Source organism: Myxine glutinosa, chromosome 2, assembly GCF_964187855.1.
Source record: "Myxine glutinosa chromosome 2, kmMyxGlut1.1, whole genome shotgun sequence".
NCBI lineage: Eukaryota > Metazoa > Chordata > Myxini > Myxiniformes > Myxinidae > Myxine > Myxine glutinosa.
The window spans coordinates 233,192,567-233,210,035 of record NC_136262.1 but is presented as its reverse complement, the minus strand read 5'-3'; the positions used below and the strand labels follow the sequence as shown (position 1 = coordinate 233,210,035).

The 17,469-nt window shown below is 46.4% G+C and overlaps 1 protein-coding gene across 7 annotated transcripts in view; it reads right to left on the bottom strand.

The window, feature by feature from the left end:
• The window catches only part of TP53BP1 (tumor protein p53 binding protein 1), a 105,504-nt gene extending 88,750 nt beyond the window's left edge, over positions 1-16,754 (bottom strand). For 6 of the 7 annotated variants that reach the window (XR_013622490.1, XR_013622488.1, XR_013622489.1 and 3 more), the window contains exons 1-2: positions 16,632-16,689; positions 12,683-12,859 (exon numbers count right to left, since the gene is read on the bottom strand). Coding sequence is in view for 4 of the 7 variants with exons in the window: in XM_068106085.2 (XP_067962186.2) it covers positions 12,683-12,853 (171 nt within the window). In the remaining 3 variants the exon portion in view is untranslated. Of the gene's footprint in view, positions 1-12,682; positions 12,860-16,616 lie in introns of all 7 variants that reach the window. The other variant, XM_068106086.2, reaches the window with a different exon arrangement.
• Positions 16,755-17,469: the final 715 nt, after the last annotated feature.

Genomic DNA, 17,469 nt, shown 5'->3' with positions numbered 1-17,469 from the left:
AGATCAGATATATATAGTTTCATTTCGGATAAGCATTTCAATTCAACCAATTTTGGCTGGAATACCATTTCACAGATGATATCATCGTTGTCACGCCATATACCCCACGGGAGGGAAGCTGATGACATTTGCTAAGTTTCAAGTTTTTCCATTTGGTGGTTTCGGAGAAAATCATGTCCAATTTTTTTGCCTTTAATCCAACATGGCTCCCATACCATGTGACCTATTATGTCAGAGTTAGCATTAAAATATTATCTGTGGGAAGTCCCTCCTTTGTTTAAAGCTTCATATTGATCAGACAGACACAGACACAGACAGAGGCAGAGGCAGACACAGAGGCAGAGGCAGACACAGACACAGAGGCAGAGGCAGACACAGACACAGAGACAGACCCAGAGACAGACACAGAGATAGACACAGAGACAGACACAGAGACAGACACAGAGACAGACACAGAGACAGACACAGAGACACAAACAGAGACAGACACAGACAGAGACAGACACAGACAGAGACAGACACAGACAGAGACAGACACAGACAGAGACAGACACAGACAGAGACAGAGACAGACACAGACAGAGACAGACACAGACAGAGACAGACACAGACACAGACAGACACAGACAGAGACACAGACAGAGACAGACACAGAGACAGAGACAGACACAGAGACAGAGACAGACACAGAGACAGACACAAACAGAGACAGACACAAACAGAGACAGACACAAACAGAGACAGACACAAACAGAGACAGACACAAACAGAGACAGACACAAACAGAGACAGACACAAACAGAGACAGACACAAACAGAGACAGACACAAACAGAGACAGACACAAACAGAGACAGACACAAACAGAGACAGACACAAACAGAGACAGACACAAACAGAGACAGACACAGAGACAGACACAGAGACAGACACACACAGAGACAGACACACACAGAGACAGACACAAACAGAGACAGACACAAACAGAGACAGACACAAACAGAGACAGACACAAACAGAGACAGACACAAACAGAGACAGACACAAACAGAGACAGACACAAACAGAGACAGACACAAACAGAGACAGACACAAACAGAGACAGACACAAACAGAGACAGACACAAACAGAGACAGACACAAACAGAGACAGACACAAACAGAGACAGACACAAACAGACACAGACACAAACAGAGACAGTGACAGAGACAGAGAGAGACAGAGACAGACGTCGTAGGATGGCGTCGTAGGACTCAGTACGAGATGTGGCAGCTACCGAGCACAGCACATCTTATCATCCATCTAACAGCGTCCCTGCCGTGAAGCATGGTGGTGGCAGAATCATGCTATGGGGATGCTTTTCAGCGGCAGGGACTGGGAGACTTGTGAGGATAGAGGGACCAATGAATGAAGCCAAATACAGGCAAACCCTTGAGGAGATCCTGCTTAAGGGTGCAAAAAACCTTAGACTGCAGTGAAATTTTACGTTCCAACAGGACAATGACCCCAAACATACAGCCAAAGCAACACTGAAATAGCTTCATAACAAGAATGTGAAAGTCATTGAGTGGGTAAGCCAAAGCCCAGACTTTAATCCCATCAAGAATCTGTGGAAAGACATGAAGATTGCTGTTCACTGACGCTCCCCATCAAACTTGACAGAGCTTGGGAGCATTGGCGGAAGCAAGGAAGAATTGGCAAGGAAGAATGTCAGGTTCACTATGTTTTTTCGTTCAAAATCATGGTAGATTAGCAAACCTATACATTTTTGGAAACGTTATTACATGGAAAATCTGAAAATCAATGTTTACATTTGCCAATTCCGACCAATTTGATTCGACCAATTCGACCAATTCGACCAATCGACCAATTCCATTCGACCAATTCGAACATTCGACCAATTCGATCGATTCGATTCAATTTGATTCATCGAATTCGATTCGATCGACCATTCGACCAATTCGATTTGCCAATCAATTTGACCGACCTTTGCTTGTGTGGAACGGACTGTGAAAACGATGCGGACTATATTGTCGGATACGACACACAGGACAGTGATGACGAACTCTAAATGGCATATTCTGTAATCGTGTATGTTTGATGCCATTGACTGCCTGTGTATATTTTGTCATTGACTGCCTGTGTAGATGTGAAGTTATACTGACTGCATGTGTATATATGATTTTGCTGACTGCCTGTGTATGTTTGGTGATATGAATTATTGTGACACATTTTGATGTTATTAACTGCCTGTACAAAATGATAACATGTATTTGATTATGCAACTTATCGCGAATATAAAGACAGTATTTTGCAATTCAAAACCTTTGATTCGTGTCTTACCATTCCCCATAGCACTAATTTGATACTTTCATTGGATTCCTTGTCCCTGAAAATATAGGTTTAGTATATATTTTTAAAAGTGTTTAGGGTAATTAGAGGCAGAAATAGAACAAAATATGTATTTTACAGTGGCCATTTTGAAAATCCAAAATGGCCGCCATACAGGTATCTCTCCAAATGTAAACATTGATTTTTAGTTTCCTTATGCTATAACCTTTCCAAAAATGTATAGGTTTGCTAATCTACCATGATTTTGAACGAAATATAATTTATTGACATAGTGAACCTGACTAAATTGGTGAAACTCGTCACGTCTCTTCAAAGCTGTCCATGCGCGGCTGCGCGCACGCTTTCGAAGTTAAGTAACTTTTCACAATTGTGTTTTTGTCGAAACTGTATCTTTCCTTCGGTGTGTGTAACTATTGGTGTGTCTTTTATAGTATTCTTGGTGTTGGTTTTTCATACCTGTGTACAGAATCGTCTGTTAGTTCGTGTCGCGTATTCTGAGGCCTAGTGTAGTACTAGTAGGCTACCGTGTCTGACCTTGGCTTGAGGCTTTGTTTCTGTCTCAGCGGTTTCTTCAATTGCGCTCGCAATTACTTTCGGTCTCTATTTTTCACGTTTCACATTCGGTCTCTGTCTCTGTTTTCATCTCAACTCAAAAAAAAAACAACAAAAAAAAAAAAACATTCCCTTCTCTGTTCTTATCCGTTGTTCGTTCTTATTTGTTCGTTCGTTCTTCGACCACGTTGTTCGTGATCACGTGTTCACGTCGTTAAAAAATGTTTCAACTGTCCCCTGAAGAACTGTATTCTGTCATATACTATAACACCTTTTTCTTCTTCTTCTATAAAAGGATGCTTTCGACTTGCTCACCAAATCTATTCATTCCAAAAAAAAATTCCATCTCTTACAGTTACAGTGCCTCTTTCATACATTCCCTAAACTCTCCAGATCTCCACCCATCCTCCAGCGTCCTCAAACGTATTTTTGACTCGAAGGTCTCAAGAAACTCATTTTGCAATAAATGTTAGTTTCCCATTAATCGTACATTTTTCAAAATCCAATCTCACCCCTCCCCTCCAAATCTTCCCCATCACCCCTTCCCTCCAAAACTTCCCCATCACCCCTTCCCTCAAAAACCTCCCCATCACCCCTCCCCTTCAAAACTTCCCCATCACCCCTCCCCTCCAAATCCACCCCCTTGCCCCTCCCCTCCAAATCTTCCCCATCACCAAACTCTTTCAAATATTCCCCCTTGCCCCTCCCCTCCAAATATTCCCCATCACCCATCCCTTTCAAATCTTCCCCCTTGCCCCTCCACTCCAAATTTTCCCCATCACCCCTTCCCTCCAAAACTTCCCCATCACCCCTCCCCTCCAAAACTTCCCCATCACCCCTCCCCTCTAAATCTACCCCCTTGCCCCTCCCCTCCAAATCTTTCCCCAACACCCATCTCTTTCAAATCTTCCCCCTTGCCCCTCCCCTCCAAATCTTCCCCATCACCCATCCCTTTCAGATCTCCCCCCCTTGCCCCTTCCCTCCTAAACTCCCCCCACACCCCTCCCCTCCGAGACTCTCCATCACTCCTCCCCTTCTAGACTCCCCTCTCACCCCTCCTCCTCAAAGCATCCTCCCCGCTTCTTCCCCCTTCCAACTTTCACCTTCATCTCCCTCAACCTTCTGCCTCACTCTTCCCCCTCCTCAAATAACACCTCACTGCGCCTCACCCAATCACCATCAAACCTTTTGTCCGCCCCATTCTTCCCTTTCTCCAAGCTATTCTGAAATCTCTGACACACCTTCAACAGCTCTGCCTACCTCTTCCTCCTCTTCCACATCTTACCCTACCACTCCCCCCCCCCCCCCCGCCCCCTGTTCTGTATCCGATGCTCCCCCTTCCTCTTGTTTAACAGTATGGACCTCAAACATCCGGAGCCTTCGCTCAAACTTGACTGATCTCTCCATACAGGTTGCTTCTGACAAACCAGACGTGATCTGCTTAACAGAAACATTCCTCCTTCATGATGTCTCTGATTCCTTGGTATCTCTCCCAGGTTACTCCTGCCTCGGTATGATAGACCTGAGCCTCGTCCTGGAGGGGGGGTGGGGGGTTGCTATCTTTATAAAAAAACTCTCTTCCTCACTCGCCCTGCACTGCCCTCTCTCCACCTCACCCCCAGGAATACCTTCGGCTACGGCTTCCCCTTCGCTCCCACCTTTTGTTCATATGTGTGTTGTACCATCCACCAAACAGTGATGACTCCATCTACATCTCGCTGTCTGATAATATGGACCAACTTCTATCTACCCATCCCAACTCTCTCTTCCTCATATGTGGTGATTTCAATTGTCACCATGCCAGTTGGCTGGGTGTGGGTACCTCTCTCACCAGCCATGACTCTTCAGCAAAGGACTTCTGTGACTCACTGGGACTGACACAATCTGTCAATTTCCCGACCCGGATCTCAGCCAACGGAGCATCTTCTCTTCTGGACTTAGTTATGACTAACTTCCCTGAAAATGTCTGCTGCTCTTCTTCTGCTCCAATCGGCTCATCTGATCATGTGCTTGTTAAAGTGGACATCTCTCTGACCATTCTCAGAGCCTCCTCAGCGTCGGCGAGTCTGGCATTTCACTCAGGCCAACTGGCACGGTCTTCAAGCAGCCATCAATCATGTGGACTGGTCTCCCATCTCTTCTGCCTCTGACATCAACTCATCCTGGGAATTCTTCCAAAGTGAATTGCTCTCTCTCATGCACAGATTTATCCCATCTCGTCTTCAGTTGTCATACCCTTCCTCCCGTCCATGGTACACGGAATCTTGTGGTGAGGCTATTGCCCAGAAACAACTTGCTTTCGTCTCCTGGAAAGCAAATCCAACGGAAGGAAATCTCATTTCCTTCCACAAAATTTCCTCGATGTCTCCATGTCTCTCGGTCCCTGGTCTCAAATGTTTTGTTTGTGTCCTTCCCCCTCTCTCCCCATCTTGTCTACCGCTCCCGATGTTATTTGTTGTATGTGTCTGTTTGTCTTTCTGTGTGATTAATGTTCGCTGTTTCACGAGCCTCGATCTTGTATGCAAAAAAAAAAAAAAAAAAAAAAGGCCCGAAACAAGTGTGTGTCCACCCTCAGGAGAGCCAGGAAACAATATCTCTCCGTTCTCAGGACAGAACTCCCTTATCTGTCTCCCTCTTCCAAATCCTGGTGGCGTCTGGTCATATCTGTTTCTGGTGTTTGTTCCCCCTCCATCCCCTCCCTCACCTCAAACGGCCACACGGCTGACTCCGCACGTGAAAAAGCTGAATGCCTCAAATCTGTGTTTGCCTCTAAATCTTGTGTCCAAAACCCATCCCTCTCTGTACCCACCGTACCCAGTCGTACCCAGCTGCTCCTGGACTCTGTGTACTTTCCTCCTGACAAGGTGGAAAAGTTTCTGTCAACCCTCGACTCTGATTCTGCAACTGGACCTGACGGAATCAGCCAACGGGTCCTAAAATCCTGTTCTTCCGCTCTTTCACTCCCTCTCTCTGTTCTCTTCACCCTCTCTTTTGCTCAAGGTCATCTGCCATCTGCTTGGAAATCTGCCAACATCACCGCTTTGCACAAAAAAGGTGAAAAACAGATCCCAGCAACTACAGACCAATCAGCCTTCTCCCAATTATCAGCAAAGTCATGGAATCCATCATTGCTTCAGATATGAAATCTTTCCTCTTCTCCAATGGCTTGATCTCTGATCATCAATTTGGTTTCAGACCTGGTCACTCTATTCTGGACATGCTGCTTCTGCTTTCTCAACAATGGATAGAGGTCCTCAATGCCAAACAGGAAATTAGAGCTGTCTCCCTTGACATATCAAGTGCCTTCGATACGGTCTGGCACCCCGCTCTGCTACCAAACTCTCCTCTTTTGGTATCCATGGAAATCTCCACGCATGGCTGGTGGACTTCCTCTCTAGTCGTAGTCAATGTGTGGCCCTGAATGGGTTTCTCTCATCTCCTCTTCCTGTTCAGGCTGGAGTTCCCCAAGGCAGTGTTCTGGGCCCTGTGCTTTTTCTGGTCTTCATCAATGATCTCTCTGACTCTCTTGAAAATCCTCTCTATCTCTTTGCTGATGACTCTACTCTCTGTCGCTCCATTCTTCATCCCTCAGATCGGCAGTCTGCAGCCTCCTCACTCTCTGCAGACCTGGACAAAATCACAGACTGGGCAAACAAGTGGAACATGTCTTTCAATCCTGACAAATCTCACACTCTTACGATGTCTCTCCGAAAAGACCGACTGGACAACCCTCCCATCCACTTTCTGAATAATCCTCTCCAAGACGTTCTGTCACTCAAGCTTTTGGGTCTCACTATCTGCCATGATCTTTCCTGGGAAAACCACATTTCAAATCTGGCCTCCAAAGCCAGTCGCCGACTGGGCATCCTCCGTCGTGCGAAGTCCTTCCTTGGCACACCTGAGCTCCTCACCACATACAAGGCTTTCATCCGCAGCTCAATGGAATACTGCTCTCCCCTCTGGGCTGGTGCTCCTGCCTCACACCTAGCTCGTCTTCATGCTGTTGAAACCAAAGCATTCAGAATCATTGGAATCTCACGCAATGAAGCTAACTCCAAGGGCCTCTCACTCACTCACCGCAGGCAGGTTGGTGGTCTTTCCGTCTTCTTCCGACTCCTCTCTGGCCTTGCCCCCCCAGCTCTCTCTGGGCTATGTCCCGCAAATATTCCTACAGGTCACACAAGATCTGCCTGCAATCCGCTTGTGGTTAAACTGCCAAAATCAAGACTCTCTGCTCACCTTCACTCCTCTTTTCTCCCACCTCTGGAACAAACTCCCTCACTCACTTCAATCCCACTCCACCCTCCAGGTCTTTAAAACAGCTGTTCACCACCATCTCTTATCTTCCCCCATCCAAAACCTTGATCTTTTCTACCCCCGCTAATTTCACCCCAATTCCACTTTTTTGAAATACCAACTTCTGTCCTGGAAGTCCTTGGTGTCCTTGTGTTTTATACTTCTCCCACCCCCCCACACCCCCATTCCCACGCCTCCTCCCCCCAAGCCCTCTCCCTCCCACACAACTCCCTGCTCTCAAATGTTGTGTGCTCTCAAGTGTTTGTGTGCTTCCCCTTCTCTCCCAATCTTGTCTTCCGCTTCCTCTTTTTATATATTTTGTTTGTCTGGTTGATTTGTTTGTGAAGTAAATGTCAGCTCTTTCACGAGCCTCGATTCAGTATACAAAAAAAACAAAAAAAATTCAGATGGTCAAAGCTGATAGACATACCCAAGAAGACTCGCGAAGTTGAAGTCTGTTCACAATTGCATTTTGTCGAAACTGTATTTATCTTTCGGTGTGTGAAGTTATTGTGTGCAACTTTGGTTGTTTCTTGGTGTTTATCTTTCATAAATTGATCGTCTGTTTGCCGTGTCGCGAACGATTTGAAATCGAAGTTAAGTGATTGTTCCCATTTGTATTTTCGTTAAAACTGTATTTATTTATGGTGTTGTACGTATATTGTGTCCCGACGAAGATTTTTCGGTGCAAATCTTTCATACCTGTATTGAAAATCGTGTTAATTCGTGTCGTGTCTTGAGGCCTTGTACAGTGTACACTGTACAACCTTGAGGCTTTGTTTTTCTCTCAGCGGTCCGTCGTTTGTGATCCAATAACTTTCGTTCTCTGTATTCCCAGTCTTTTCACCCACAGCCTACTTCCTTGTGTAAATCTCAACTCAAAAAAAACAAAAAAAACAAAACAAAAAAAACAATTTCCTTCTCTGTTCTCATTCGTTTATTCATTCTTATTCGTTCGTTCGTTCTTCGACCACGTGTTTCTCCCCCATTTCCCCAGATAGTTTTCACTGTTATTAAACTTCAATGTTTACACTTTCCCCTCAAGTTATGTATTCCGTCATATTTTATAACACCTTTTTCTTCTTCTTCTTTAAAAGGCTGCTTTCGACTTGCTCACCAAATCAATTCATCCCAAAAAAAATATCCATCTCCAATAGTGCCTTTTTTCTACATTCCCTAAACTCTCCTGCACTCCATCCTCCATCCAGCATCCTTAAACGTATTTTTAACTCGAAGGTCACAAGAAACTCATTTTGCAATAAATGTTCGTTTCCCATAAATCGTACACTTTCTAAAATGCAATCTCACCCCTCCCCTCCAAATCTTCCCCATCACCCCTCCCCTCCAAATCTTCCCCATCACCCATCCCTTTCAAATCTCCCCCCTTGCCCCCTCCCTCCTAAACTACCCCCTCACCCCTCCCCGCCAAGACGCCCCCTCACCCCTCCCCTCCTAGACTCCTCCCTCACCCCTCCCCTCCAAATCTCCCCCATATCCCATCCCTTTCAAATCCCTCCCCTTGTGCCTTCCCTCCCAAACTCCCCCCTCACCCCTCCCCTTCAAATCTCCCCACCCTCATTGCTTCTCAATTTCCCCCCTCTCACTCCTCCTCCTCAAAGCGTCCTCCCCGCTTCTTCCCCCTTCCAACTCTCACCTCCGTCTCCCCCAACCTTCTGCCTCGCTCTTCCCCCTCCTCAAATAACACCTCATTGTGCCTCACCCAATCACCATCAAACCTTTTGTCCGCCCCATCCTGCCCTTTCTCCGAGCTATTCTGAAATCTCTGACACACCTTCAACAGCTCTCCCTACCTCTTCCACCTCTTCCACATCTTACCCTACCCCTCCTCCCCCCTGTTCTGTATCTGATGCTCCCCCTTCCTCTTCATTAACGGTATGGACCTCAAACATCCGGGGCCTTCGTTCAAACTTAACTGATCTCTCCATACAGGTTGCTTCTGTCAAACCAGACGTGATCTGCTTAACAGAAACTTTCCTCCTTTATGATGTCTCTGATTCCTTAGTATCTCTCCCGGGCTACTCCCTCCTCCGGTATGATAGACCTGAGCCTCGTCCTGGAGGTGGGGTTGCTATCTTTATCAAAAACTCTTCCTCACTCGCCCTGCACTGCACTCTCTCCACCTCACCCCCAGGAATATCTCTGGCTACGGCTTCCCCTTCGCTCCCACCTCTTGTTCATATGTGTGTTGTACCGTCCACCAAACTGTGATGACTCCATCTACATCTCGCTGTCTGATAATATGGACCAACTTCTATCTACTCATCCCAACTCTCTCTTCCTCATATGTGGTGATTTCAACTGTCATCATGCCAGTTGGCTGGGTGTGGGTACCTCTCTCACCAGCCATGGCTCCTCAGCAAAGGACTTCTGCGACTCACTGGGACTGACACAATCTGTCAATTTCCCGACCCGGATCTCAGTCAACGGAACATCTTCTCTTCTAGACTTGGTTATGACTAACTTCCCTGAAAATGTCTGCTGCTCTTCTTCTGCTCCAATCGGATCATCTGATCATGTCCTTGTTAAAGTGGACATCTCTCTGACCATCCTCAGGGAGCCTGCTCAGCGTCGACGAGTCTGGCATTTCACTCAGGCCAACTGGCACGGTCTTCAAGCAGCCATCAATCATCTGGACTGGTCTCCCATCTCTACCACCTCTGACATCAACTCATCCTGGGAATTCTTCCAAAGTAAATTGCTCTCTCTCATGCACAGATTTATCCCATCTCGTCTTCAGTTGTCATACCCTTCCTCCCGTCCATGGTACACGGAATCTTGTGGTGAGGCTGTTGCCCAGAAACAATTTGCCTTCGTCTCCTGGAAAGCAAATCCAACGGAAGGAAATCTCATTTCCTTTCACAAAGCCCGAAACAAGTGTGTGTCCACCCTCAGGAGAGCTAGGAAACAATATCTCTCCGTTCTCAAGACCGAACTCTCTTATCTGTCTCCCTCTTCCAAATCCTGGTGGCGTCTGGTCAAATCCGTTTCTGGTGTTTGTTCCCCCTCCATCCCCTCCCTTACCTCAAACGGCTACACAGCTGACTCCGCACGTGAAAAAGCTGAATGCCTCAACTCTGTGTTTGCCTCTAAATCTTGTGTCCCAAACCCATCCCTCTCTGTACCCACCATACCCAGTCGTACCCTGCTGCTCCTGGACTCCGTGTCCTTTCCTCCTGACAAGGTGGAAAAGTTTCTGTCAACCCTCGACTCTGATTCTGCAACTGGACCCGACGGCATCAGCCCACGGGTCCTAAAATCCTGCTCTGCTGCTCTATCTCACCCTCTCTCTGTTCTCTTCACCCTCTCTTTTGCTCAAGCTCAACTGCCATCTGCTTGGAAATCAGCCAACATCACCGCTATGCACAAAAAAGGTGCAAAAACAGATCCTAGCAACTACAGACCAATCAGCCTTCTCCCAATTATCAGCAAAGTCATGGAATCCATCATTGCTTCGGATATGAAATCTTTCCTCTTCTCCAATGGCTTGATCTCTGATCATCAATTTGGTTTCAGACCAGGTCACTCTACTCTGGACATGCTGCTTCTGCTGTCTCAACAATGGATGGAGGTCCTCAATGCCAAACAGGAAATTAGAGCTGTCTCCCTCGACATATCACGTGCCTTCGACACGGTCTGGCACCCCGCTCTGCTCACCAAACTCTCCTCCTTTGGTATCCATGGAAATCTCCACGCATGGCTGGCGGACTTCCTCTCTAGTCGTCGTCATCGTGTGGCCCTGAATGGGTTTCTCTCATCTCCTCTTCCTGTTCAGGCTGGAGTTCCCCAAGGCAGTGTTCTGGGCCCCGTGCTTTTTCTGGTCTTCATCAATGATCTCTCTGACTCTCTTGAAAATCCTCTCTATCTCTTTGCTGATGACTCCACTCTCTGCCGCTCCATTCCTCTTCCCTCAGATCGGCAGTCTGCAGCCTCCTCACTCTCTGAAGACTTGGACAAAATCACAGACTGGTCAAACAAGTGGAACATGTCTTTCAATCCTGACAAATCTCACACTCTTACTATGTCTCTCCGAAAAGATCGACTGGACAACCCTCCCATCTACTTTCTCAACAATCTTCTCCAAGAAGTTCTGTCGCTCAAGCTTTTGGGTCTCACTATCTGCCATGATCTTTCTTGGGAAAACCACATTTCCAAGCTGGCCTCCAAAGCCAGTCGCCGACTGGGCATCCTCCGTCGTGCGAAGTCCTTCCTCGGCACACCTGAGCTCCTCACCACATACAAGGCTTTCATCCGCAGCTCAATGGAATACTGTTCTCCCCTATGGGCCGGTGCTCCTGCCTCACACCTAGCTCGGCTTCACGCTGTTGAAACCAAAGCTTTCAGAATTATTGGAATCTCCCGCGATGAAGCTATCTCTGAGGGCCTTTCACTCACTCACCGCAGGCAGGTAGGTGGTCTTTCTGTCTTCCACCGACTCCTCTCCGGCCTTGCACCCCCAGCTCTCTCTGTGCTCTGTCCCCCAAATATTCCTACAGGTCGCACAAGATCTGCCAGCAACCCTCTGATGGTTAAACTGCCGAAATCTCGGCTCTCTGCTCACCTTCACTCTTTCATTCCTCTTTTCTCCCGCCTCTGGAACAAACTCCCTCACTCCCTTCAATCCCACTCCTCCCTCCAGGTCTTTAAAACAGCTGTTCACCACCATCTCTTATCTTCCCCCATCCAAAACCTTGATCTTTTCTACCCCCGCTAATTCACCCCAGATCCACCTTGTTTGAAATTCCAACTTCTTTCCTGGAAGTCCTGGCAGTGTCCATATGTTTTATACCTCTCCTACCCCAAAGCCCTCGCCCTCTCTCAGATCTCTCGATGTCTCCATGTCTCTCGGTCCCTGCTCTCAAATGTTGTGTTTGTGTCCTTCCCCCTCTCTCCCCATCTTGTCTACCGCTCCCGATGTTATATGTTTTATGTGTCGGTTTGTCTTTCTGTGTGATTAATGTTCGCTCTTTCACGAGCCTTGATCTTGTATACAAAAAAAAAAAAAGAAAAAAAAAAGACAGAGCTGCAATCGCTGCCAAAGGCGCTTCTACGAAGTACTGACTCAGGGGTTTGAATACTTGTGTAAATTAGATAATACCATCATAATACAATAGCCTGGTGTTGGCTAAGCGGATAGGGTGCCGGCATGGGATCCGAGGATCCTGGGTTCGAATCCCGGTTGGTCGCTGAATTAACACCAGGGGGGTTTACTCAGCCTGTCATCCTTCCAATGTCGGCAAGTTGAGTACCAGTTCACTGGTAATTCCCTGTGTGTCGCAAGAGGCGATTAACAGGGTTGGCGGCAGGAAAGGCATCCGGCCGTAAAACATTGCTTCAAAAAGGGGACCACGGTGCCCAAAAAAGGCCAACCCCTGCTCCGCGGGGAAAAATGGCCTCCAAAGGTGGTGTGTGTGTGTGTGTGTCATAATACAATGCAACTTGTGAAGGGATGGAGGGTATTTACCAAGATGGGGCTGGGTGCTCTGGCCTCAAGGGCAGAAAGATGCTTTGCCATCGATGCCATGTAGCTCTGATCAATTTCTTCACTTGCACTTCTCTCCTGTGAATCCTCAACGAGGATACAGAGGCTCTCCCTTTGCGAGAGTGCATCTGACCGCCCGTTGCCAGAATCCATTTCTCACTGTAACAAAAAACAAATTCAGATGGCATAAATTTTGGAAATTATTAACGACTACTTTATTGCATTCCCTCAGCTATAGCAACACTTCATTTGGGATGACACAGAGAAACCCGCAAGATAAATTTATCTGTGGTGTGTTGCCCGAATGCAGATTCAGTGCTGCCAAAGCAGCCCAGGCACGACAGACTCCATAGCACTTGCCGTGAGTAGTCACAGCAGGTATTTTGTAATTTATTCAGGTTGGTGGCAAGTCCCTGGTGTTGGGCTGGCGGCTAGGGTGCCAGCTTAGGATCCAAGGATCCTGGGTTCGAATCCCGGTCGATCGCTGAATTAACGCCAGGGGGGTTGACTCAGCCTGTCATCCTTCCGAGGTCGCTAATTGAGTACCAGTTCACTGGTAATTCCCTGCTTGTCGTAAAAAGGCGACAAAAAGGGTTGGTGTCAGGAAGGGCATCCGGCCGTAAAACATTGCTTCAAAAGGGGGACCAAAAAACAACAACAACCACGGTCCCCGAAAAGGCCAACCCCCGCTTTGTGGGGAAAAATGGCCTCTAAACGGTAGTTTTATTCAGGTTGGTGGCAATAACTCGCCTCCTCTACCTCAGAGGCACATGGGCTCCTTAACCTCCTCCAAGTAATGCAAGCAGACGTGCCACTCAGCTTAGCGCCCATCCACACAAAGTGTACTTTGCGATGCTTCATAGATGGGGAGTTGCATCAGTTCTACAGTATATAGCCGCGTCGGGATTTGAACCCAGATTAGACAACTCAAAGACAAATGCATTTCCTCCACAGCATTCTATCAGACCTGCAAGGTATACAAGGAAACACAAGGATGGGAGTGTGGAATTTATTGGTTAGTCGTTTGCCATTAGGTTTTTTTTACCCAAGTCATTCACGAACCGGCTGTCCATGCCTGAAGTAAAAAAAGAAATTAATACTTATATTATTTGCTAACTGCTAACCCCACCCAGGTCATACTATCCTCTACAATTAAAGTATCAAACAAGCCCGGCTACGCCATTGTTTGACTGTTGGTCTTGTTTAGGACATGTGACACCTACTAAATGTCATGTGCCATCTGAACGCTAAGTCCGATTCGGACATATGTGGTATCAAAATGTGCACAGTCGTGAGCGGGAACAAAGGGGGGAAAAAAAAGATGAGAAGAATTCGAAATCCTCAGCAGTTGCGACAAATTTTAAAATAAATAAACAAGAAGACGTCATGCAGAGCACGATACTTACAAAATCCACCCCCTCCCCCGTCCCCAAAAAGGATGCCATTGATCCATCAAATTGTCCATTTCACCCAGATTAAAATTAACGATCCCGATCAAAGCTCGGGCTAATAGGATGAAAAGTGATGATTTTTCGAATGAAAATTGATGATTTTAGAAGTTTGACCTTGAGTTGACCTTTGACCTTTTGACCTCAAAAATAGTTTCCCAATGTAGCAACTCGATGTGCAAATGCTGTTCAATTGTGAAGTCATTCGGATTTAAAATGGTGATTTTTAGAAATTTGACCTCCAGATGACCTTTGACCTCAAAATCAATAGGCTTCTCAATTGTGACGACCTCTACAACTTGGTGAAGTTTTGTGATGATCGGTTTGGAATTGTGACCTGTAAGTTGGTGCCAGACAAACAAAGTCAAACAAGACGTCATGCGGAGCACGATACTTGCAAAATCCGCCCCCCCACCCCCCAAGAAAAAAATTCCATTGACACAGCAAATTGTCCATTTCATGAAGATTAAAATTTACGATCTTGATCAAAGCTCGGGTCAACAGGATGAAAAGTGACGTTTTCTCAGATGAAAAATGATTTTAGAAGTTTGATCTTGAGTTGACCTTTGACCTTTTGACCTCAAAAATAGTTCATTTCCCAATTTATTGACTCAATATACAAATGTTATTCAATTTTCAAGTCAATCGGATTTAAAATGGCGATTTTAGAAATTTGACCTCCATGTGACCTTTGACCTCAAAATCAATAGGCTTCTCAATTGGGACGACCTAGACAACTTGGTGAAGTTTCATGAAGATCAGTTTAGAATTGTGACCTGTAGGCCGGTGACAAACAAACAAAGACAGACAGAACCACAAACGCAACCGACCAATATACTTGAAAAATCTTCGATTTTGCAAGTAACAAACAAACAGACAGACAGACAAACAGACAGACACAGACAAACAAAGACAAACAGAGACAAACAGACAGACAAACAAAGACAGACAGACAGACAAACAAAGACAGACAAACAAAGACAGACAAACAAAGACAGACAAACAAAGACAGACAAACAAAGACAGACAAACAAAGACAGACAGACAAACAACGACAGACAAACAGACAAACGCAACCGACCAATATACTTGAAAAATCTTCGATTTTGCAAGTAACAAACAAACAGACAGACAGACAAACAAAGACAGACAAACAAAGACAAACAGACAGACAAACAAAGACAGACAAACAAAGACAGACAAAGACAGACAAACAAAGACAGACAAACAAAGACAGACAAACAAAGACAGACAAACAAAGACAGACAAACAAAGACAGACAAACAAACAACGACAGACAAACAGACAAACGCAACCGACCAATATACTTGAAAAATCTTCGATTTTGCAAGTAACAAACAAACAGACAGACAGACAAAGACAGACAAACAAAGACAGACAAACAAAGACAAACAGACAGACAAACAAAGACAGACAAACAAAGACAGACAAACAAAGACAGACAAACAAAGACAGACAAACAAAGACAGACAAACAAAGTCAGACAAACAAAGACAAACAGACAGAGACAAACCGACAAACAGACAAACAAACGCAACCAACCAATATACTTGAAAAATCTTCGATTTTGCAAGTAATAAATGAAAAACCACACAGTGCAGTTCGGGTTAAATTCCAAATCCGCGCACAAAATACAATGAAAAAAAACTCGTCCTATGAAGTTGAATCATTGGCAATTAAACAGTCGAGTTGGTATTTGCGATGTTAACGAGGACGCACGTGACACGTCTGGTCACGTGGACGCACGTGTGGTCACGTGGTCACAATGGTTCCAACAGCAATAACAGCGAGGGCCGAGGGGACAAGGTAAGGGGGTCGGGGGGGGAGAGAGAGCGGATAGACGAAGGTTCCAGGGAGGAAATGTAACGAGGGATGTGGTGACCATTTCCCCAATGATCGGAACATCGCGGACAAACAGCGAGGTCGGTCACCCACCATGCTTCTTTGTTTAACGAGTCACGCTTTGACGTTTGGTCTTTGCTGCTAATTCGCCACCAATGGACCATCATTCCGTATAATTGGGAGTTGCTCGGAAAGTGCAAATGTAAAGGCCGGAACAAGACCCGGACATGAATAACTTCATTTTTCCTTCATTAGCGGGGCGATTGAAGCATGGCAACCCAAAACACATGTTAACAATCTTGTCCAATTCATTCATTCATTCAATGACACGTCTAAAACATGCAATGTGATTCCCTGTGGAATCGACGGTCGGGGGTTAAAATGTATGAAAACGTGAAAAATCGTGACTCGATGGATAAAATCACCTAAACAAAACCAGCATGGCGTTCGATAAATACAAATAACATCCCCTCCCCATCGCCGTGTCCGCCCGCTCGCGAGCGCAACACGGACCGAGGACATGACGTCAAGACATGGGGTGGTGTACGAATCAGTGCGGAGATCCGTGCGCATGGCCGTGCGCCGCGCGCGAGAAAGCCACCCACGTGCAGCAGCCGTACCGGCTAGCGCTCAGCGCCGCAGTAATCCAACGGACGCCGCCATGATGCCTCGTGCTCACGGCCCGCGTGCGCCGCCCAATGGTGCGACGTCTCCGAGCGCAGAGCCACGCCCTGCGCTTTTCCATTGGCTGCTCGGATTGAAGAGGGTGGGGCGCGAGAAGAGCGGAGGTGGAGTCTCAAAACCCTTCCGCTGTCACGGCAACGGCAACGCCCACGAGTAGGCACGTGCTGAGGCGGTACGCACGATCCACGCACTCCCCCTCCTCGTTTTGCGCACCTTTTTCATTAGTAATAATAATTGGATTTATATAGTGCCTTTTGGCGAGAAAGAAGCGAGCGGGCGGGGGGAGGGAGGGGTGTGAACGAACAAACGGAGGCGCTGCCTGTGAGTAACTCGTGACACCACCCAGTACCCTCCCCACTCAAGATACATCAACTTTATGTTAATATGTTCTCACATCAAAATCTTGTATCATTTTATTCATTATTAACAAGAGCTGATTCTGATTGGTAAATTATATTTTAATTAACGAGTGAAATATGACACCCAGCCTTTACTGGATATTCCCACATTGTGTGTATTCTGGTAACTTTAGCCAAGACTCGATTCTTCTTCTTCTTCTTCTTCTTCTCTCCGTCTCCTCCTTCCTCCTCTGATTCTTCTTATTATTATTCTATCAGTCTCCTTCTTCTTATTCTTTTCGCCGTCTCCTCCTTCTTCTGCTCTTCTTCCTCTCTCCTTGTCTTCTCCTTCTCTTCTTCTTCTTCTCCTCTCTTCTTCTCTTCTTCTCCTTCTCCTGCTGCTTCTTCGTCTCCTCTTCTTCTTTCCCACTTCTTC